Source organism: Serinus canaria, chromosome 9 (assembly GCF_022539315.1).
Source record: "Serinus canaria isolate serCan28SL12 chromosome 9, serCan2020, whole genome shotgun sequence".
NCBI lineage: Eukaryota > Metazoa > Chordata > Aves > Passeriformes > Fringillidae > Serinus > Serinus canaria.
In genome coordinates, this window is record NC_066323.1 from 15,488,468 (window position 1) to 15,511,527 (window position 23,060).

General features: G+C 39.1%; 1 protein-coding gene across 1 annotated transcript in view; it reads left to right on the forward strand.

Moving 5' to 3' along the window:
• The window catches only part of COL4A4 (collagen type IV alpha 4 chain), a 69,525-nt gene that overhangs the window by 30,475 nt on the left and 15,990 nt on the right, over positions 1-23,060 (forward strand). The window contains exons 18-41 of the mRNA XM_050977960.1: positions 143-212; positions 1,699-1,803; positions 2,366-2,530; positions 3,103-3,195; positions 3,520-3,683; positions 5,835-5,907; positions 7,189-7,295; positions 7,647-7,830; positions 8,414-8,482; positions 9,492-9,596; positions 9,998-10,216; positions 10,803-10,964; positions 11,609-11,779; positions 11,991-12,134; positions 12,517-12,624; positions 12,882-13,060; positions 14,146-14,209; positions 14,717-14,791; positions 14,925-15,032; positions 15,336-15,443; positions 19,347-19,418; positions 20,206-20,334; positions 22,091-22,198; positions 22,725-22,880. Coding sequence (XP_050833917.1) covers positions 143-212; positions 1,699-1,803; positions 2,366-2,530; positions 3,103-3,195; positions 3,520-3,683; positions 5,835-5,907; positions 7,189-7,295; positions 7,647-7,830; positions 8,414-8,482; positions 9,492-9,596; positions 9,998-10,216; positions 10,803-10,964; positions 11,609-11,779; positions 11,991-12,134; positions 12,517-12,624; positions 12,882-13,060; positions 14,146-14,209; positions 14,717-14,791; positions 14,925-15,032; positions 15,336-15,443; positions 19,347-19,418; positions 20,206-20,334; positions 22,091-22,198; positions 22,725-22,880 — 2,938 coding nt within the window. The remainder of the gene's footprint in view (positions 1-142; positions 213-1,698; positions 1,804-2,365; positions 2,531-3,102; positions 3,196-3,519; positions 3,684-5,834; positions 5,908-7,188; positions 7,296-7,646; positions 7,831-8,413; positions 8,483-9,491; positions 9,597-9,997; positions 10,217-10,802; positions 10,965-11,608; positions 11,780-11,990; positions 12,135-12,516; positions 12,625-12,881; positions 13,061-14,145; positions 14,210-14,716; positions 14,792-14,924; positions 15,033-15,335; positions 15,444-19,346; positions 19,419-20,205; positions 20,335-22,090; positions 22,199-22,724; positions 22,881-23,060) is intronic.

Here is a 23,060-nt window from a genome sequence, read left to right on the forward strand (position 1 = left end):
CAAAGTGTCAAAATCAAGTTTCCTGTGCGGTGTGTGTCACATCCTTATATATCTCCCCACTGTTGAAATATTTAGTTACATTCTAGTAACATTCTACACCATATATTTGTATATTAAAAAAATTATTGTTGGACTCTTACAGGGGGATCCAGGAGAAAAAGGGCCCCCAGGTCCTCCTGGAGCTGTTGGAACTCCACTTCTTCCTATAAAAGGTTATATCCATTTTTGACTAGTCTTTGTGCTGTATAATGTGCAGGACCTGTTTTGCTAAGATGTCTGAAATTGGGTTATTTTTAAAAAGGAGTATTTTAGGGTTCTTCAGGGGACAGAATCCTAAAATACTTCCAGTGGTCACAGGGATTCAGCCACATTTTGTGTTTGTCTTGCTGATCTTCCTGGAGTTATATTAAACATACAAGTGTCACATTAAATGTTTGTTTGTGCGAAAGATCTTTGTGCATACAGTCACAACTGGATCTGAAGGACTCTCTTGTTCTTGGACCTAAGCATAGCTACAAAAAATCAATGAAAAATAAGCCCTTGTTGGTTAATGGACAGCAAATAAGAACACCTGCCTTCCCATTGTCATTTAGGATTCCTGTTTTCAGTATTGCCACAACACACAGATTTTAGACTACAAGCAAGCTTCCTGTTTGCAGGGGGAAAATCCTGGACTAGTACTCTCACCAGAATACCTGTCAATTTATTACCTTCCTCCCTAAACCTCAGGCTGGGTTTTAATATCCCAGCTCCCTTTATCCCCATCTTACTCATGTAATGGGTGAAAAGATGTGTGGAAATTCTTATTTCATAGCAGGAAGCAGTGGGGAACAGCCAGGTCTGCTTCCTGCAAGGTTGTGCTTTTGCATCGAATACTTAAAGAGTTTGTCTTGTGAAATATTTCAACTGAGAGCTCATCATAAATTGTATTTCTAGTACAGCCCTAGAAATTTCTTGTGATCACAGAAGTTACAACAGAACCCCAGTTCAGCAGAACCTCCCCATTATATAGGGGCCTTATCCTAAAATAAATTAATTTTTTTCCACAGATTACCATGGTTTCCAGCCCATACAGCAAACGACCCAATGTTTAATATCTCAAGTAACATTCAGTCATGTACATGGTGTGTGAGTGGATACAATCTTCAGAGAAAGAGGCCTTTAGAACAATAGAGAACAAAACTACTGACACTTTTATTTTTCTAATTTAATGAAGCTATTTGCATCTGATTCAGATTTTCTTTATCAGTATGAAATTGCAGTTTTAAATTTTATTATTTGTAGAAATTTTGAAAATATACTTTTAAAAATCTGAATAATTTCAACTAAGGTGATCCTGAAATTGCCTCCCTGTGTGTAGTGCCAAAGCACATAACATGAAATCCATATTTATTTTAAATGCTACACATGTTTATTTTAGCCAAACATTTCTCTCAGCATTTTGTAATACATAGCACAAAGATACTTCTACAAAGTGATGAAGAGTTAAAAATGTGCTTGTGAAATGGGCTGGAATCCATAGAAAAGTAACCAAATCCTCCCACCTTAAAATTAAATTGTTACACATTTTAAAATGCTTCATAAGTTATTTTACTCTTGTGCAGTTTCCAAATTATAATTTTGGTTGCAGCTTAATTTAGATTTAAGCTGTCAATTCCATAAGGTGTTCAACTCACAGGTTTCTGTAATTCTCTGTAGGTCCACGAGGAGATCCTGGATTTCCAGGTCCTGTTGGTGAAATGGGGTCAGTCGGACCAATAGGTCCTTCAGGCCTTCTAGGAAGACCAGGATATGATGGAACAAGTAAGAGAAGTAGAGGATAAATGTGAACTATACACCGGAAGGAAAGAAAGCAGCTGAAAGAAAACTGTTCTTTGGTCTTGCTTGGTGCAAGTCACTAACTGTACAGACTGTTCAGTAAAAATATTAACTCAGCACTTAATAACCAGAAAAAGAAACAAAATTATCCCAGCAGAACATTAGGAATGACTATAAAAGGAACAGAAGACAAAGGAGAATACCACCATGGTAAATCCATGGTATAACTGTGTCTGGAGTGGTGTGCTTAAATGCCCTCCATCTCAAAAAGATACAAAGGGATGTGCTGAGGATGGCTTTGCTCTGGATGAGGAGCTGGAGCAACTGGGATGTCTGCAAAAGAGATAATGGAGGGAAGGAGGAAAAGAAGCATTTGAAGGTCTACAGCAGGAACCTCTTTTCTTGTGGATCCTGAAAAACCTAAGGATTTGGATTCAAGCATTAGTTATATAGAAACTATTCTTCAGGGCAGACCTGAATGGTCTGGAGTTTCCTCCTTGATATCTCACATTAATGCTGTGTGGGCTGTTTACCTTTTTTTTTTCAGGTCTTCCTGGCTTGCCAGGAGTAAGTGGGGCACCAGGACCTCAAGGCTTTCAAGGGGACCCTGGTTTGCCTGGAACAGGTCAATTAATCCCAGGAAGACCGGGATTTCCTGGACCACCAGGCCTACCAGGGCAGCCAGGAAGACAAGGCTTACCTGGACTACCCAGTAGGTTCAATAGCAATTCATATACCAAGAACAGAATTCTGCAGATTAATATATCCATTGCTTTTGTTGGTGCTACAAATACAGAGAATTGAAAAGTGCATTTTGACAGCTATTTCAAAGTTTTCATAGGATGTTGAAACCATATTTTTCCTATTAGCTTTTGATCAGCAAGATTTCAAGATTTTCATCGTTTTCTGGGTGATTTAAACCCGCAAAAGTAACACACATTAAAATTAAACTTTAAAAGTGCTTTGGTCTAATAGAATATTTTTTAACTGTTCAAGTTAAAAATACTGAGGAGGGAACTCAAATCTGCATCCTTTAGAAAAGGAAAAAAGTAAAGTTTCCAGTAGAAAAAAATAACAGTGGCAATGACAAGCAGTGTCTCAACATCAACTCTAGCCATACTGTCTGTTGCAGTATAATCTATAAGCAACAACTTGTAGAGCATTAATTAATATCACTAACTTTTTATGTGAGAGTAACAAGAGAAGGGAGAGGAGGACACATGACCTAAGCTGGGGAAACAGTAAACCTGACTTATACTGGCTGGAAAATTTGCTTTTTCAAAGGTGTAATCTGTACTGACAGAGGGATGCCTGGAGAACCTGGACCAAAAGGTCAGATTGGCCTTCCAGGAAGAAAAGGGGCAAAAGGAGAGAAGGGTAAGTTGGCCTGGATAACAACAATTTGAGTATGAAACCTTTGCCAGGAGTGTCAAATCTAAATGTGCAAGAAGTTCATGGTAACTTGGAGGTTTAGGCCCATCAAAGTATAGAGTTAATGTTGGTATTGGGGCTTCTGAGTCAGCAGAGTCCTGTTAGTGCAGAGTTACTCAGCACTGTAAAGGGGGACTGATAATCCTCTGCAGGTGAGATAAAATGGTCTAAATGTGGTGCACTACTCACACATGAAACAAAAAGAACAGCATTATTTTTTGTGTATTAATTTTTGAGCTGTTTCAATGTAATATTGACACTTTAATGTAGGAAGTCAAGGCCTCTGCTCATGTGGTGCTGGTCCTCCTGGTCCCCGTGGTGTGCAAGGACCTCCAGGCACTCCAGGAAGGAAAGGACAAATGGGATACCCTGGAAGACATGGAGAAAAGGGCGACCCAGGCTTATCTGGTGCAGTGGGATCACCAGGGCTCCCTGTGAGTGCTTTTCATCAGCTTCAGTAAACAACATCAAGCTACCTCTCAGCTCAGGAGGAATTTAAGAAGAATGGTAGAGAAAGTGCCCTGGAAAATTATCTGAACTTTTATCTACTTTAGCTTAAAACAGTCTAGTGAAACAAGCTTTTCCTTTTGGGAGTAGATATTTTTTCTTTAATGTGCTTCATATAGTTTATCTTAGTCCCCAGAGTGAGCAGTAATTCAAAACACCACTTAATTTACCTGCTTTAGGAATACAGTATATGATAATTTATTGGCCTTGTGGTGATTTTGATCTACTTCTTCTGATCTGACATATGGAATGTACATCCAGCATGCTGCATGCCAAAATAATGCCAAATAGAAGGTATTTTAAATACACTTTCTTGTGTGTGAAAGGTTTTTCTTTGAAAATATAGGTAGATATGCCCTGCTTTATAACCATTGCATTATGTTTAGGTTTTTGGGTTGTTTTGAGGGGCAGGTTTAGAGGGGGTTTTGTGCCTTTTTTTTTTTGTTGTTGTTGTTGTTGTTCTTGGTTGGTTTTTGGTTTTTTTTTTTTTTTGAGATTTGGGTTTGTTTTAATAGCAGAACTGTTTGCTCACATAAGGAATTACTTAAAAGTTTCCAGAACATGTTCTTTCAAAAGAAAAAAAAGCAAACAAATCCATTGTAAGTCTGAGAGAAGGAGGTGGAAGGGCTCTCATTCAAGTTCTGATAGTTTCATTAGGAGATTTGCATTTACTCTCTTTTTTTTCTTAAAACCCTATAACCTGAGTGGTGTATGTGAGATTCTGGTGTTTTTGTTATTTTGAGAGTATGTTTTAGCCCTTGTGGCTCTGAAGTAAGGCTTGAAGCTTTGTCCTGAATTTTGCTGTTCTTAGGTTACTTAATTGAGAAACAAGGACAAAGTAATCACTTCGGAAGGAAATCATTCACTTCCGTACAAAAGTGCTTTGGTCTAATAAACCGTTTTTTGCCATTTTTCTACTCTCTTTTCTTCCAAATATTTCATTTTCTTTTCAGACACTAATAACTCATCACTGCCTACTTGAAGATCTAGACATTTTAACAAATAGTCACTTCTAGTTTCAGATACACATTTTTCAGAAGTCTGCTGCCTGATTTAAAATTGTCAATCCCATTACTGACTGGTTTTGCTCCACCCATTTTTAAGGGAAAGATTCTCAGTAACAGAGGAAGCTGCCTAAATAATAACCCAGTTTTTGTACCTTAGTGGCCTTTTCCTTCTATGTAAATTTCACATGGTTGTCTTGATCCACGTATACTGTTCCAAGATCAGACCTTGACCAAAGATGATATGAATAGTACCCCCTGCTTGGACAGCTGAAAACAAAAATCAGCATAAAAAAAAATAGAAAAGTATTTATTTTGCCCTCTAAACCTTTCAAGCCATATATTCATCCAAGAATGGACCTAACTAAATTACATTTTTTATTGGTGGCTTTGTGAGTTTTAATTCAGGAAAAAAAGCATCACTTACTTCCTGCTGTGTTCACTTCTGGGAGGACAGCCTCATCCAGCAGTCACCACTCTCCAGAGATTCCCTTCCTCAGTGGGTTGAAGTCTGCAGTGGAAAGACTTAATGAACCATTTGTCTCTTGATATTCTTACATTTGCAGTCCCACATCTGTGCAGCTGTGGGCCCAGTGCTCTGGCATTACAATTTCTTTCAGTTGTTGTAGTGATTTTGGTTTGCCAATTTGAGATTTCCCAGGGTTTGTTCATTTTTAACATGTGAGTTCACAGGGGCATGTTCAGCTTTCTAGTGGTTTAGCAAAGTGTCAATATTCAAAATGAGTCAGTGATTGGTGTTATTAGGCATGGAGGAAGCTCTCAGCAGCTCTCGGCTCTCAGAAAAATAATTTCTGTGAGTGGCTTCTTCCCTCCTCAATTAATGCAAAACCAGCACAGTTGTGTATTTGTGCACGTGGCAGAGTCAGCCTGAAAAGACCACATGCCATTCACACTCCTCTTTTTGACCATCAAAAGAGACCAGTGTGTCCTTTTGGTTACTTAATTGGTCTTTTTTGAAGAAACCATGCAAGAGATAGATATCTAATTTTCCCTTCAATTCCCACTTCGATTCCTTGCTGGAGATAAATGACAACTCTTTTCTTTGTCAATTAGGGGACTCCTGGTTCTGCTGGACAGCATGGGGAAAAAGGAGAGAAGGGTGATCCAGCAAGAGTTAGAATAAAAGGTAAACACACATTTTACTGTTAACCTTTTTGTTTTCCTATACAATGTCTAGGCAATAGTGTGAGAAAAACATTAATTTACTTTTTACTAAATCCATTAGCTCAGTAAGTCACTGAAACCTAGAGGGCATTTATATCCAAACTGCTCTCTTGGTACCATCTCTTCTTGCTAAACACAAGATCAACACAGTGTTTTATGTTTTTTTCTCTATAGTTGAGCCATAAAACAGTTTTAACAGCATGTTATTAACGCAAACAAATGACTTTTCGTGCCATGCATTTGATAATTGGGGTCTTTCAGAGGTCTGTACAGCAAAGACTAAGCAGAATACAAATACTGTGAAATAATGAAGAAATATTATTGAACAGAAGCCACCTCCTGAACTGTCATATACCAATATCATAGCTGTTATCTCATATTAGGCCACCAACATTCTTCTTGGGAAAACTTCAGTCTCAGTGACTATTCAGATTCCTCTCCTATTTCTAAAAATTACTCTTGACCAGGCATTGAAGAGAAACAATAGGCCACCAGTTGCACAACTGGAATTCTTGTAATTAAATAGATCAAAACCTCTCCACAGTTATGGTTATGATTTGCAAAAGCAAAAGAAAAAGAGAACAATAAACTACAGCAATTTGATGGCAAAGCCTAGTCAGAAAGGCTAAAATAGTTATTCACAGAAGATTGTCCTTATTGTTTATAAAAAGTTAGCTTAGCTTTGGATGCCTGTGGGTTTTTTTACAGATGTTGGAACAGGGGAAAACATTTGCTTTTATTTGCAAAGGATTTCTTGACACAGCAGAATGAATCTTTGTGTTAGAATAGTTTTACTGTCCTTGATGTAAAACTTACCTTGTCATAAATATTCGTGCAAGAAAATCCATGGGGGGAAAAAAACCAAAAACCTTTGGGGAATATTGATGCAACTATTCTGTATCATATAGCACTGCTATATCCTGACTTCACTGAAATCAAGAATAAATCTGTGATGTGTTTCAATAGTGAAATATTTTAACTCTGTGTATAGCATAGACAAAAGCCACATTCCTGTGGTGCCTGTGAACATCTCTCTTACAGAGAGACCAAGTTGTTTCATCAGGCATCCAAATACAAACTGCCTTTCTAAGCCTAAAATGCCTCGTTAAGGAATGTGAATTCAAGGACTGGGAATTATTATGGAGATAGGATCAACGGTTATCCAGAATTTCTTTAAGCACAAATATCTCCTCCCCCTAAAATTACAGCAAATATTAATTTTTTCCCCAAAAAATATTTTAAGGATTAAAAGGTGAAAGAGGACCTACTGGGCTTCCAGGATTTCCAGGCCAAAGAGGTCCTGATGGCAGAGATGGGGAACTAGGATTGCCAGGGGAAAAAGGAGCCGAGGTATGTTTGACTTCCCCAGACTTTTTCCATTTCAATTAAGTTATTATCTTATGAAAGATTATGAAAGCTTTTATGCATTAAAAAATTAGTTTCTTGTAAGTATTTCTGTTTATTTTGGTACTCCTGATGATAATCTCTGCAATTCTGTGTGCCAATATTACAGGGTCCGGAAACAAAAAATACACAAACCCCTTGTTCCTATTGCCTTTGAATGTTTAAAAATACGAATGTCATCCATGTAGTCTTTCCATTGTGAAAGTGTTTCTCCAGATAATTCTCTAACCTGCTTTTTCATAATCAAAGAAAGGAGAGAAATTAGCTCTTGTTACTTACTGAGAATTTATATTTCAGGGCGATTCTGGAGTAGCAATTCCGGGTGATAAAGGATTCCCTGGGCTCCCGGGACCTCCTGGGGTAAAAGGCCAGATGGGATTGCCTGGTTTGGGGCTTCCTGGGTCACCAGGAGCCAGAGGTAGCCCTGGAGACTTTGGTGATATGGGTAATGTTGGGCCACCTGGTCCAAAAGGTCAGAAAGGTAATTTTGAATGTTTATGTTAAGAATGAAATAGCAAAATACACGTTTGGGTGTTTGGTGGCATCCATCATGGTTTAATATGTATTATATTTTATAAGAATGTATTATTCTATATGCATATCTATATGTATACATATAGAGCTATTCACTTAGAGTTAAAATAATTTATAGGAAAACACAATTTATACTTAAATCTTGGCCTGGGGTTTTTGGTTATAAAAATGCTTAGCAAAATAAGTCAGTGATAGTTGTAGATAGAATTGAAATGAAAATATTATTTCTTTCTTGCAATAGAGAGTATTGTAAAACAAATTGCCATGACAATTAAAAAAACCTTTGTATTTAAAAAATAAAACTGCATTACAAAGATTTGAAGAATTACCAATATACCACAGAAAGTATAAAGAGAAATATATTTTAAGATTCCCCATCAAAACTTCAGTAATATAGAAATAACAATGTGCAAAAACAGTCACTGCACATTTGCACATGTGGCTGGGTCGTTCCCCAGAAATATTACAGTAAGTGCTCAGACTCCAGTTAATCTAAAGTCAATAGGCCAATCTTCTCCCTCTTGCTTCAGGTGAAACTGTCTGCATTACATCACCATATCCTGGAAATCCAGGTCCCCCAGGTTTTAAAGGTGTTCAAGGTATGTTTATACATTGAATAATTTTTGATTTATACTGAAATGGAGTTTTAAGTTGAGAATTAAAGAAAAGAGGCTATCCTAAAAAGCTATGCTATTCTAGTTTTTCAACAAAATACATGTTTCAAAGTGTAAAACTGCAAATACGTAGGAATGTAGTCTCCAATAGAATCTTGGCCAGACAGCTGCCATTTGCAGGTGTGCAGGCAGCCTCTATGGAAATAATTAAATCAAGGTAGCTTCCAACTCCCTGCCTCAATGAAAATGCATGAGAGAGTCTGTAAAATATGGCTGGACTTGGGTGAGGCCTGGAGTATGTACATCTCCATACCCGGAGAAAGAGACGTGCAAGGCAAAGATATGCCGCAAGTCTGTAATTTCTAAAACTGTATTGCTCATGGCAACTTGCAATTGAGCCCTAAAATCTCAATAGTTATCATCATTACTTCAACTTACTTAATTTAAATTCAAAGAACTCACCCAGGAACTAGCAAAGTGATCGCCTCCGAGACATTTGAAATATTCAAGCAAATCAGAAGAAAGGGAGAGAGTGGATATTCAAGCTGTGTAATATGGTGTTACACATCTCCCTAACATCAGTGTGGTGGGTGGGAACAAAAATTTATACAGACATGAGTGTGCTGAGCTCATCTGCACCATTCCAGAAGCAGGACATAGCACAGAAGAGTAAAAGAACTTGACACCTGTCATTCACTAGGTTAATACTGTTCATGGCCTGTAACATGAAAATGTTGTAGGAAATACTTTTTTCCTAACTGACACTGGTGATTTGCAGTCTGCTGTTAATGGAATAGGGAACATGTTCATTTAGAAAAACAGCAACCATGCATTTGTTTATGACTTGGGCAGTGGCTCTTGCCCAAAGTGTTAGAAGCAGATGAAATCAGCTTGTTTTCAAGGTAAATGAATTAGCATGGAATAAAGATAAAATCCTTAGATCACACATTTTAGTGCTCTGACAGCCTTTTTATGTATTTCATTTTGATTTCAGGACAAAAGGGTTTAAAAGGACTCGCTGGGCATCCTGGACCAAATGGCTTTGATGGGCAAAAAGGCCAGCGAGGAAGGCCAGGGGCAGGAATCCCTGGGCCAGAAGGTGAATTCTGCTTTCCCTAATTTGGGAGAGCTGCTGGGCAAGTTGTAATGCAGGGAAAGGTAGGGCAGGGTAAAGCAGAATTGAATTGAAATGAATAGCTCAGTGTCCAGAGAGCACTGAACCAGACAAGCGTGACAGTACTCAAGACAGATGCTGCCTCAAACAAAACCCCTGTCACTTCCCACAGGAATTACCTCCTTCAATCCTCTTGTATCATTAGCTAAAAATAAGAAACATGACATTCAATTTATGATGTTATTTTTCTTTGCAAGGTGATAACTTATATCTGACTAAATTTGGACTACAGTATTCCACATTTGGGATGGGTGGGGAAACAAAACAAAAACCCCTGAACAACTCCTGAATTAAGTTTTATTTGAATTTAAAAATCATATCAACAGGCTTTCGGGGCACAGCCGGTGATCCTGGTGATGAAGGTGAAAGAGGATCTACAATTGATGGCAAAAATGGCCTTCCAGGTCCACCTGGCACAGATGGTCAGAAAGGTCTTCCAGGTGACACCACTTATGGCCCTCCAGGAATCCCAGGCAACAGGGGACTGCCAGGACCCCCTGGTGCACAGGGAGCAAGGGGTAATCCAGGCATTCCTGGACTTCAAGGTATGAGCCAGCTTCTGTGAAACACTTCTACATGTTCGAAGGGAAAAATCTGAGCAAAGATGCTCCTGGATCAGAGAAAACTTCCTCTCACTCAGATCCATAATGGTGACTGTTAACAGTATTCCCTGTTTTTACATTTACATTTTGCTGTTTGCTGCAGTGATTGTTTCCACAGCACCATGTCCTTCTCACCCCATAGAGGGTATTTGCTGTTTCCTTTCACAGGTGTTCCTTTTGCCTGGCCCTAAGCAGTTACACCCATCCTTCAGTGCAGGGAACACCTGTAGAACTGAGCCAAGGCTGTGCACCTGGTGCAGGCCAGTGAGCTACTCCCATTCTGCTCCTACACATCAGAAACTCTCTTCTGTACATATAGATGAGGGTTGAATTTGTATTTGTTCCTTAAAGAAAGAAACTCTCCACAACAGCTAATTCTAAATTGCAGAAAAGTATCACTTTTCACCAACTATGCAAAAACTAGAGGATAAATAAGATACTAAAATAACCTCACGTGTACATTTCAAAATTAAAACTAGGAATTTTGAGGGACAGTGAGTAATGGAATTAACAATTATTTTTTTTCCAGGACAACCTGGTACCCCAGGATTTCCAGGTGCCAAAGGTTTTAGAGGCCCAGAAGGTGATGTAGGAGCACCAGGGTGTCCGGGCTTCCCTGGCTCACCATGTGTCCCAGGCTTACCAGGACCACCTGGACTCAGAGGTGTCATGGGCCTGCCAGGACCTCAAGGTACACAAGAGGCATCAGGTTGCCTCACAGCCCTATGCTTTGTACATATTTTCTGCCAGATTTCATCACATGATTTTTGTGGCTGGCATGACAAATGTTGCCATGGGGGCTGCTCATTATTTGAGGTGTACATTATGTTTTGCACAGTTCCTTAAACTCAGGGAATGTAGACTGTGCATCTCAGGTGTATCCCAACTTCCCTTCCCATGCTGTTCCTTAACTGGCCAAATCACAGTGAGTTCACTATAAGTAATAAACAGAGTTGTCTTGTCTTTGTTGCCCCGAGTAACTTAACTGAGCTCCTGTCACTGCTGTGCTGCTTTTATCTTCCTTTTTCTTCAATGGAAGTGTTATTTAGGAAGAGCTAGGAGACACATCCATCAAAAATATTTACAAATTAGTAGGGATTTTTCACAGTGGTCTTCTATTGTCTGTCACTAAAGAAATACAAGAAAACAAACATTCCAATTGAAAAATCTAGGCAGGGTGAGAACTCCAGCATAGTAAAAAAAAAGGTTTCAGCTTATTTTGCCATGTTTGATGATCTTCAAATTTATACCAAATCTATCACTTTCTACTTTTTATATGCAATTGTGTAACTTTTGCCTGCCTTTACAGACATAGATTAAAGTTGTCTTTCTCAGGTTTACCAGGCTTTAAAGGTCAGAGGGGAGACAGGGGCCAGGCTGGGCCCCCTGGAATCAAAGGTCTCAAAGGCTCTCTGGGCTCACGAGGTCTCCCAGGTCCTCCAGGCTCACGAGGTCCCCCAGGACTTCCAGGAAATAAAGGACCTGTTGGCTTCCCAGGACAAACAGGTATGCTGAATATCCTGCAGACCACCTCACCTATAAGTTCTCTTGCCGAGGGAGCCCTTGAAGCCATGCTCCAACTAATGGTTCTCTAGTTCTGCTGATTTCCTAAGAAGTCCTTCTAAACACCCTGGTTTTGCTTTATACTATTCCTCAGAATATGACAGCAGCAGTTTAAGCAGACTTAACATGTAAATAAATAATTTCATATTACCAGGAAGCAAAGGCATTCAAGGACCCCAGGGATTCCCAGGACTCCCAGGAATACAAGGGCCAATGGGAATCTTTGGTGTAAAAGGTGAAGAAGGAAAAATGGGTCTACCTGGGCCTAGTGGAGAATGTGGAGATATGGGAATAAAAGGTTTGTAAAAATCCACTTAACTCTGTAGTTATATTGTTGCTATGTTTAGTTGTGTTACTACTGTGTTTAAAATATGTTTAATTTTTTGTAGGAAAGAGAGTAATCATCTGCAAGCTGCAATCACAGGCAGCTCAAAATTGCTGTCTTTCATAATTTCACAATCTTTCCTAATTCTTCAGATTTAATAACACCTGGGTTATGACTGAATAAACAAAAAATCAAGGGAAGGATTGCAAATTCTGTCAGCAGTGAGCCTGCTGAGAAAACTGAGAACCACATTAGTATTTGAAGACTTTCTCTATTAGGAAAGTCACCACTCAAACTGATTTTCAGGACACGTCACTTGTGGGGATGTATTTACATTGCATATGTTACTTCCAAGGTGAGAGGGGGCCTCCAGGAGACAGCGGCTGCGTTAACCTCCGACTTGAGAAGGGCCAGATCGGGGAGCCAGGGTTTCCTGGGGAGCATGGATTGAGAGGTGAAAGAGGTAGGTTCATGAAAGCCCTGCATACACACACATTCCTCTGACATAAATCACTGCTGCTTTTGACAGTGTGGACTTAGGGCTGCAGTAACATCCAGTCACCATACTATGTTTACAAGTTCCTAAACTGGCTGTATAGTTACTTTGGGTTTTCACTAAGGCAATACCCCATGAGTGAAAGCATTGCCATATTGAAAATCAGTGTCAAACACTGGGGCTCGACTTGATTGGTCATTATCTTGTTCTGCAATCAACTTCAGGTGAAAAAGGCAATACTGGTTTCAGAGGCACACGAGGATTTCCAGGAAAGAATGGTGTTCCAGGACTACCAGGTGACCAAGGTGACACTGGAGTGATGGGGTTTCCAGGATCACGGGGATTGCCTGGACCGAAGGGCCTTCAAGGAATGACAGGTTTTCAAGGAGAACCAGGTGACCAGGTAAACAGAGTGGTAGTGAAGTATCCTGGAGTTTGCAGTTATCTCCTGCCTCTAAGAAATATGATGAAGGGTGCTTGTACTGTACTCATCCATTTGATGTTCCCTCTGAGAAGAGACAGCCAGTGTAGTAGGAGCTGTAAATTCCCTAATGAAACACCTCTGTGCCTTGGTTACATTTTAACAGGAACTGTGGTGGGAGTTAGGAAAGGACCTCTCCTAGCTGCCTGTTCTGATGTAGGGCTTTGACACATGGTTGAAGTCCAGGCTCCACTACACTAAATAGAGGGGCAAAAAACAGATGCACAATCAAGTTTTTAACATTATTCTTAACAACAGACTGACAAACCACTTACCACAGAGATCATAACATAGCAGAAGCACAATTATGCAGTTAATATGGAGCTGCTTCTTCATATCCTGCTGTGTGAAGTGACCAAGGCAACAGACAAGACAAAGCAAGTCATCTTTGCCCCAAGCAGAACCCAGCCAAGCAGTGTTGCTCAAGAACAAAGACACAAAACCACACAAACATTTCATGCAAGGTATAAATTTCACTTCTTGTATGCTGGGTAGGTAGACAATGAGAATACATAAAGGAAAAGGCAGAGTTATTTTCTTGGTAAAGAGACATACTTTTGCTTAGCTTGTTTAATTAAATTATTTTGTTGATTAAAGTTCATTATTCAAAAAGAAAAATAGGGAAATCCACATTTTTATTGTGACATCACAATATTTCTGGTTAATGTTTATAGTAAATTTGGGGTAACATCAACAATATGTGATATATATTTTATGGTACCTTTTAAATCAGATTATTCAAGCCTTCTATGGGGAAATTAGGCTGTTTGAGCCAAGAATTAGAATAAACTATAAAAGCACAAATTCAAAATTATTAGCAAGTCTAACCTACAGTTTCTTGTTATTGGCCAGTGTTAGACACGTAACCACGTAACAAAGACAAGATTTTTTTTGTTGAGCTTAAGATATAGTTTTGCTAAGAGAACCAAATGCTCATGCAGATCATTCCTGCTACACATATCCTTTGTCAATCTTTTTTTTTTTTTTTTTTTTTTTTTTTTAATTAGGGTGATGTTGGCTTACCAGGAAACCCTGGATATCCAGGACTGACTGGCTCCAAAGGATGTAAAGGTAATGAGTTTATATAGACATGCTGTGAATAGAGCAATATTGTTAGGATATATGAGGAATAGATTGTGAAGACTCACTAGAAAATTATTTTCACTTCTGTCCTGTTTTCCTATCATGGGTATAATTAGAAACAAGTCTTACTTACCTGAAGGCAAAAGTTGCATTTCAATATATTCTTTAACAGCTTGTTCCTTTAAAATAGGTATTGCTAAGTTAGAAGATAAATTCCTGTCAAATTTCATCGAACTTAAAAATTCCATCAAAACCATGTAGAAATCCATTCTCATGGATATGGAAAATTTGTCAAATCAAATAAGAGAAAATGCAAACAAAGTGAACTGTCATAATTTGCATGTGCCAAAGCAATTCTCATTTTGGGTTCTCTTAGCCCCTTCTGTAGCTGTTTATATCTATTAATGACTTTCCTGATCTTTCAAAAGTGTCCAGCTTTGGTTTTGTGGATGAAAAGGATGCTTGTATAAAATGGAATTCATTGTACCACAACAGGCAAGAGAGGTGACCCAGCTCCTCTGCTTGGTACACACGGTCAAAAAGGTCCTCTGGGAGATCCAGGATTGCCAGGTATCTCTGTTTGACTGAAGACAAAATTGGACTTATAAATTAATTTTCTCTAAGTTTTGTTAGAGGGAGCTCTGCTCCCTGTGCATTTTGAGCCATTCTGTAGCAATTGCTTTTTTTTTTTTTTTCCTTTAAGGACTTCGTGGATTTCCAGGGGAGAAGGGTTTACCAGGTATCCAAGGACAGCCTGGAAGACCAGGCTCCAAGGGTGACCCAGGATATCCAGGGCCACCTGGATTACCAGGTAATGCCAAAGTTTAAAAAATAGTGCCATGGAATAACTTAAAAGATATATGGAACAGGAGAAGGCACTTGAGGAGGCATGCAAGGAGGCTGGAGAAATCAGAGATCATAAAAAGGGGGGCATGGAAAGTTATTTCTGTACCTAAAGCAGCAATCTCAGAGAGCAAGACCCATCAATTCTTCCTGCATCCCCAAACACATGCAGGTACTGCTGTTAACACAGCTGTGTGCTGCATAGCATGGGAAAAAAAAAACCAACAGTTTAATAGAATTACATATTCACAGGGGTTTCTTTCACTCTCAGGAGCTACAGGTCCTCAAGGATTGCCAGGAGAACCTGGAGAAAAAGGGAAACCTGGAATTTTGGGACATCCAGGATTGCAAGGGTTGCCTGGATCCCAAGGCAGAAAAGGTAAGAATATAAGAATAAAAGAAAAGGTAAACAGAATATACAGTGCCGTTCTAGTAGTAATGTGACAGCACCAGACATAAATACTCTTTCAGTAGTGAAAATGGAAAAGGCCTTACTGTGACTGTCATTTGGACTCTGTGGTCTCTTAAACTGCTTAGACTTAGGCCAGTTCCCATTACCTTTGATAAATAACAGAAATGTTGCTTTGGAAAACTGGGCTACAATCTAAAATGAGTAAGGAGGAAGGTAGAAACAGAGTCTGGCTTAGCTGATGTAACCAAGAGCAGAACTTTAGGAAAGAAAAAGGAGTTTGTAGTAATTCATTTGTTTCACTTTCACTTCAGTTATACTGTGTTCTACATTTTCACCATGGAGTGCCACTGTTACTCTGTAAAGCCAGCAGGCTGCTATGACAGCTTTATTTTTCAAATTTGTTTTAACAAATTGTGATGACTTGAGTTGCATTTTATTGTTAGTTTTCTTGTTGCTTGTTTCTGATTTTGGAGTATTTAGCATAGAAGTGTTTCTTCCAAATCCTAATTTACACTTGCAATGATTTTTGTGTTTATAGTGAATGTCAGTTCATCTATACAATTGTTTTTGTTGGGGAACATTATTAACTTTTTGTTGGGGAACATTATTAACTTTTACTATGCTTAGAATTGAAATTGTAAGTTGAAATTGTAAGTTATTAATACTCCATAGAGAAAGTTATCAGCTCTATATCCTGTGTCTGTTTGAGTGTGCCTCATAACCAGTTCCCAAACAGGAAGAAGATTAGTGACCCATATACAGAAACCACAGTAAAGTAACACTTGGGGCTATAGAAAATGGTTAGAGAGGACAATAGATCCACTTTTTCAAATTCAGCTTAAGAACAAATTGAGAAGGTTTCTTACAAATTACTGAAAATCCAAATGAAAAATGGAAACAATTTATGATTGCTTGCAGTAAATAAGCAGTGCTGATTTAAACTGTCATGACAGATTCCCTGCTGGTACATAATGTGCAAGAGAACATTTCAGTGTTGCAAGCAATATTTGCTGTAACAAAGAGAGAGATCTGCAGTGGCAGGGATGTCTGAAAGTGATCAAAAAAGAGAAAAACAAAGCATTCTTCTGCTGCAAACTTCTTCATAATTGATGGGCTCTTTCCTTCTTGCCATAAGACACTTCTTTACTATATTGTGCAGAAGTTATGACAAGACCTGCACAGGAACATGACATTAACACATGTCCTGAAGAGGGAAAAGTGCAGTCCCAAGTGACAATTCGTTAGAGAGCGAGTTGCTTGCTAAACTGAGGATTTTGTGTATTGCCAGCATAGCTGAAAAGAAGGTTAACACCTTTGAAACCATACCCAGTAATGAAAACTAACTGGTATTTGTATTCTAATTCAACTGGATATATAGATCTTGATGCTGGTTTTCAACAAGTGCTGGTGCAAGCATTAGAAATGAAATGAAGAATTCATGGCCTTGTTAGTCTCATTGGTTCTCAGTTACATTAAAGGTCTTGTGCCTGTACTTTTAGATTTTAAAGAACTTCTAGATTTAAAAAAATAATAAGTTAAACATCATCTATTAAAGCATAACCCCATTTTGTTTATCACAGTTGTTTTACTAGTTAAGGCCTTAGCCTGGCAAGCCTTACTTGTGTGAGTAATCCTTGATGGAGCAAGTAATACTCAGACCATCACTGGGAGGACTTGTGTGAGTAGGAGCTGAATTGGGCTGTACAACACAGAAACTGTGGTTCATTCTCAGGTCAGCCAATTCAGCTGTACCTAGAAATATGGGACCATAGCAATCCAAATATCTAGAAGTGCTGATATTATAATGGATTGTTGGCAAATATGTCAGAAATTCCCTGGAAAGCAAGTAAAACCAAGCCATCAATCTTACCAGAATGAGCCAAAGATCAAAAAAAGTTTTAAATGGTGACCTGGGGGCCAAAATTAGTTAGGAGTTCTTAATAATTTTAAAATACCACTGTTAAATTCCCCAAAAGCAACTCTTACATAAATTTTAAAATTGGAACATGTCCAAAGCACAGGAAGGCTACAGAAAGCAGGAATGAAAGTTAGAATGTCATGAAAAGTTAAAGAACAGTTAATTAAGGTCACAGAATATATCACAGGTTGGATTACTAGTATCCCATGTTATAAAGTGGATTACACAGAGAGTATATTATCAATGTTTTGAAGGTTTTCAAAAATTTTTCTGGATTTAAAATTTTTTCAGACTGGTGTTTGCTACACACTGGATTTATTTTTGCAATTCATTCTTTGTTAAATTTTAACTAAAATAATTCTACAGTTTCTCAGAACAAAGCTATATGATTATAATTTTTGGCATGCCTGCTAGAGAACTCTAGGGCTTTTTTATTTTTCATTCTCAGATGACCCATCTTTGAACTAGGGACACTAAATTGTGCAGGTGAAGCAGTTGATGAAGGGTATTTGTGTTGCTGCTCCTACAGCAATTTGTCCTTGTCAAATTTGACCAGTTTATAAACTTAAAAAAATATATCCATTCTTATGTGCTTAAGTAGAGCAATAAATTGTCCCAAGATGCCTGCTCTGGATTCATGGCAGATTGGTGGGCTGCAGGACATGCTGGGATGAGCACAGGCACCCAACAGAGAACCTACATCTTCTATGCCAGGGAGAAGCCAGAGGGAAGAAGACACACACATAGATAATTCAGACTTGTGGGAGAAACCCACTGCAAGTGGACTGGGAATCGTGCAGAACAGGGAGAGGGATTGAAGGGGAAGAAAAGGAGGCAGAGACAAGCAGCAGAAGTGGCACAGGGACAGGAACAGGCACTGACAGTATCATTCAGCTCCTTGATGATCAGTGTCCCTCTCTGGAGCAAGAGGCATCCCAGGTCTGTTCTGTCTCTGAAATCTCTTTGAAACCTGTCACAAATGACCCATCAGTTTTGCCAGACCTGTTGCTATCACCAGGAGACAGACTGTTGTCTGCACTGAGGGTGTTCTCACATTTGATAGTTTATCTATACAACCAAGGAACTAAAAAGCACTGATGACATGGAGATTTTTTTTTTAACCTCAACTGCAAACAACAAACACAACCTTAGATTAGTTCAACTTTCTTAAAAATGGATTAAAAAGTTCCATCTATTGTTTTATTGTGTTTTAGTGATTTTCAAAAAAGCACAAGTAATAAAGCAAAAGTTATGTCTGACTACCACAAACACTCAAGCCAGTGCTAGTAGTGAACATGAATAGTGACAGAGCTGCTCTATATACTACCATGTGTCACCAGAGGTTTCAATTATAGATTTGTTGTCTTCAAAGAATTTGTGCTGTTCAGATCAAAGAGCTTTTGTAATAGAGTGATGCAAAAAAAGCATAGTTTTCTGTGTGAAATCTGCAGGACCAGAGAAAAGAAGCCAAGTGGAAAGCCTCTTTTTGCTGCAGCTGGGTAAATTGCACTTCTATTTGAACAGAAGCTGTAAAGAAGTTACAGCTTTACAGCTATCTTAGGAAGTGTCTGCATCCCCATCAGTGGCCATGAAGTGCTAGCACAGTGAACTTTGGAGTAGCAACCACATGTAGCAGTAGCAGTCCAGGCACAGACACAAGGTTCTCTGTAGATTAGCCCATAAGCTGCTAGCTGCAGGATGGAAGTACCTAAAGGATTAAAAGTTGTGTTTTCTGATTGCTTTGATGTGAAACTGTATTATGACTACAATTCTTACACTTTTCACATTTGCCTTTCCAAAAAGACTGCACTGCAATGTGATCTCATTTGCAGTTGCCAGCAATCGAATTCAGCAAATAACCCAGCTTGATGCTGTCAGATAAAAAAAGGCTTGGTTTTTAATTGTGACTGTAAAGGGCTGTTGGTCAGTCATACCTGTGTAACACCTCTCAGGTCTTCCTGGACTGCCTGGACTGGATGGCTTGGATGGACTAAAAGGTCAAAAGGGTTCTGCAGGAGCTCCAGGTAAAGATGAGAAATAACTGGAACAGAAAATCTTCTATATGACTGAATGTGTAAGGAAAAGTGCATATTATTTTGATGTTTGCCTTGCCCAGAAGATACCATTAAGGCTCAGACCAAACTTTCAAACAGAATCTAAAGTATGCTTAATGGCACACCTGCAGTTATTTGTGGGGAAAATGTTCAAACTTCCATTACTCACATAATTTTGTTGGAATGTTTCAGGGCTGTTTATAAAATTAAAAAGTTCAGTGCAGATGATTCAAAGGAGAGCCAAGTCTCTTTTTCTTTTTTTTAATGGAAAAGATAAAACTAACAAATGAAAAGGAGACTTATGAAATCCCAGCTCCATTTAAATTCCATGGGAGCTGTGCCTCAAACTTAAGAGGAGCATGGATTTCACTCATGCTGATGTATTCACAACTTTCAAAAGGTGCTTTTGAAGCACTGTTAAAAAAACAATGCTTATAATCTATCTAAAGATTGCACATATATGCTGAGAGAAAATTAAATTTCAAACCATGCAATCAATTTACATTTCAAGTTACAATAATGACACCATATATAATAACCCCTGAAGAACAGCATTCAAGCAAAAAGATTACTGTCTTTGAAAGTGATGAATTAGGGCCAGATTCAACAAAACTCTATCCAGCTTCCAAGAGAGAACCAGAAAAACAGCACTAGGCAACCCTTGCAAGGAGGAACATCTGCAACTGGTATTTCTGTTCTGCACATCTGTATTTGTACTCGCTGTGAGCTTTATGTACATAATTGTTTTCTTATAAAGGTCAGAGTGAGACAGGGCCTCCAGGATACTCAGGAGAAATTGGACCAAAAGGAGACAGAGGTGAACCTGGATGGCCTGGTATTGCTATTCCAGGCCCCCCTGGAGAAAGGGGATTCCCAGGATTTCCAGGTAAGAAAAGGTTTTCTCCAAAGTGCTGCTCTGCAGTGTTGAAATTAAGCTCATATTTAATTTCTTTTTCTAAAGGCTCCTACTCTGGTTAAAATGAACATTACTCAGAAGATTCTTTCCTTAAAACCACTTCTGTTGTAACATGCTGATGTTTCCTGGATATAGATACAGACACTGCAGAATTTCTGGTTTAAGTTATAGGAAAGACTGAAAATAGAAAATTATAGACTTGAATGTATTTAGGAACTGCTAGGTAGGGTTGCCACTTGGGAAGAAATTCCTGAAGAACAAGAGTGCAGAAGATCTGACAGTCCCAGAGCTATAGTGAATCTGTCAACTGTTCTGATGTAATTGCAAGATAGAACTGCTTCACAAGATTGCAGTGGTTATTTTAGAGCTTGATGATATAGGAACTGCAGAGAAATGGAAAAAAGCAAGTGCTTGAGGAAGGGTCACTGAGAAAGTGAAGAGACTGCAGAGAGAGGGAGGGGGGAATTTATTAATGTGTGTAAATACCTGATGGGATGGACCTGGAGACAGTTCCTTCATAGTGATATCCAGTGAGAGGACAAGAGGGAATGGGCACAAATTGACATACAGGACACTCTACTTAAATATAAGGAAAAGTTTTATTTTCCCTTTGAAGGGAATTGACCATAGGAACAAGTTGCCTGGAGAAGTTATGAAGTGTCTGTCATCGGAGATACTCAAACCCCAGCTGGACAGAGCCTGAGGCAACCTGCTCTAGCTGATCCTGCTTTGAGGGCAGGGCTGGTCTAGGAAGTCTCCAGAGGCCCACTCAAGCCTCAGCAATTCCGTGATTAGAAGTGTCATCAGCTTTATGCTGCCAGACCTTGCCACAGTCACATAACACATGGAAGAAATATAGCAGGAGGTGAAATTTGGTGAGGTGAATTATTCTAAGATGAAGACACAATCATTTTTCTTAGTTTGGTTACTAGTTTGTGAACTGGAAGAGTCAAAAAAACTGTGCTGTTGAGGAAAAAAGAGCAGGTTTAATTCTGAGATGTATTAACACTGTCTGACATAGGATAGACGAGGTCCCCAGTAGTTGTGACCAGCTTTGACAAATAAGAGAAAACTCATCAGAAAGTAAATGGAAGGATGGGGTCAAAAGAAGACTAAAGAAACTAGATTTGCTTTTTTGTAGAAAAGAGAAGGCAATAGAATGCAACCCACATGTTAACAAGCTGCAACTGTTCAAAAGTGTTGTGCAGAGAACTCTGCCTGTCACAAGTAAGGGCACAAATGTTTTATTGTGGAAAAATCCAGATTAAAGACAAGGACAAAATGCATTTAAGTCTAGTAAATTCATCTTGTTCACTGAGGTTTCTAGGAATAAGTGCAACTCTCTTTTGCTAGGAACAATCTGTGAATACTTATCCTGCCCCAGGCAGAATTTCTCAGTCCCCACTCATCTTACATTCTATCATTTCTCCCCTTGCTGGAATTCAGGAAAACATGGCTCTCTGTGGCAATGTGCCAACATGGGATGATGTATTCTTCAGGTTACATAGATTTCATGGGAAGAATTAAAAATTTAAAAAGATAATTAATATTTTCACTTTGACAAGACGGCCTCATTAGCCTGAGGACTGGTATGCTTGGTATACAAGTGTGACCATACATTACCTCCATGACTTCTCATGTCAGCATTCTTTTACTTACTAACTTCTGTCTGTAATCTAAAAAGAACAACCTCAGATTTCATTTTTTTTTAAATATGATCCCTTAGGTAGAAGAGGACCTGTTGGACCCACTGGACCTATGGGACGATCTCCTGATAGTGCCTCCCCTGGTCCTCTGGGTGATCAAGGATTACCTGGTTTAGATGGCATCAGAGGTACTAAAACTAAAAATACCAACTTTTATCATGTAAAAAACCCCTGTGACTACTAGGAATAACAGGGTTACTGTCTGTGAAACAATGTATAGAAGTGCAGAGGGAATGAAGAAACCCATCACTACCTCAGTGAACACACAGAGAAGTGAACACTAGGTAGATAACCAACCAAGGACAAAATGCAGATCTCCAGATTAAGCAACACAGTAATAAAGCTATAAGATATAAATGTAGAGAAACAGTATTTCAATGAATGTACCAGTAATTTGCTGCCTCTTGTGCTTGCACAGAAATTATTTAACTTTGGGAACTATTCCTGTCATTGTCTTCCTTGGACAAAGGCTAGCACTAGTATTTCCAGAAATATGCAAGGGGTGTCCGATATCCTAGTCAAAAAAAAAAACCCAAAAAACAAACAAAACCAAAACACTCGAGAGTAAAATAAAAAAAACCCACCAGCAGAAGGTGGCTATTTTTAGATGTTTCTACTTTGTGCATACATTATGAATGAAGTTCTTTTCCATAGGTGATCCTGGGAATCCTGGTCCTCCTGGAGAGACCATCTTTGTGCGAGGAGATCCAGGTGATAGCGGCATTCGAGGGGCACCAGGTAATCCTGGGCCACGAGGACAACAGGGAGCCAGAGGCCCTCCAGGGAGCCAAGGAAGAGAAGGCCCAAAGGGTATGGTCAGAGATGTTTTTAAGTTCTGTGTGCACTTATTCCCAGCCCCTGTGACTGAGCCTTGTGCCCAGGGGTGGCCCCTGGAGATGGAGCTGGGCAGAAGGGGTGGAGGCTGGACATTCCACAGCTCTTCCTGGTTACCTATAGACACAATAGGGTTGGGGTAGAATGTGAGAGTAG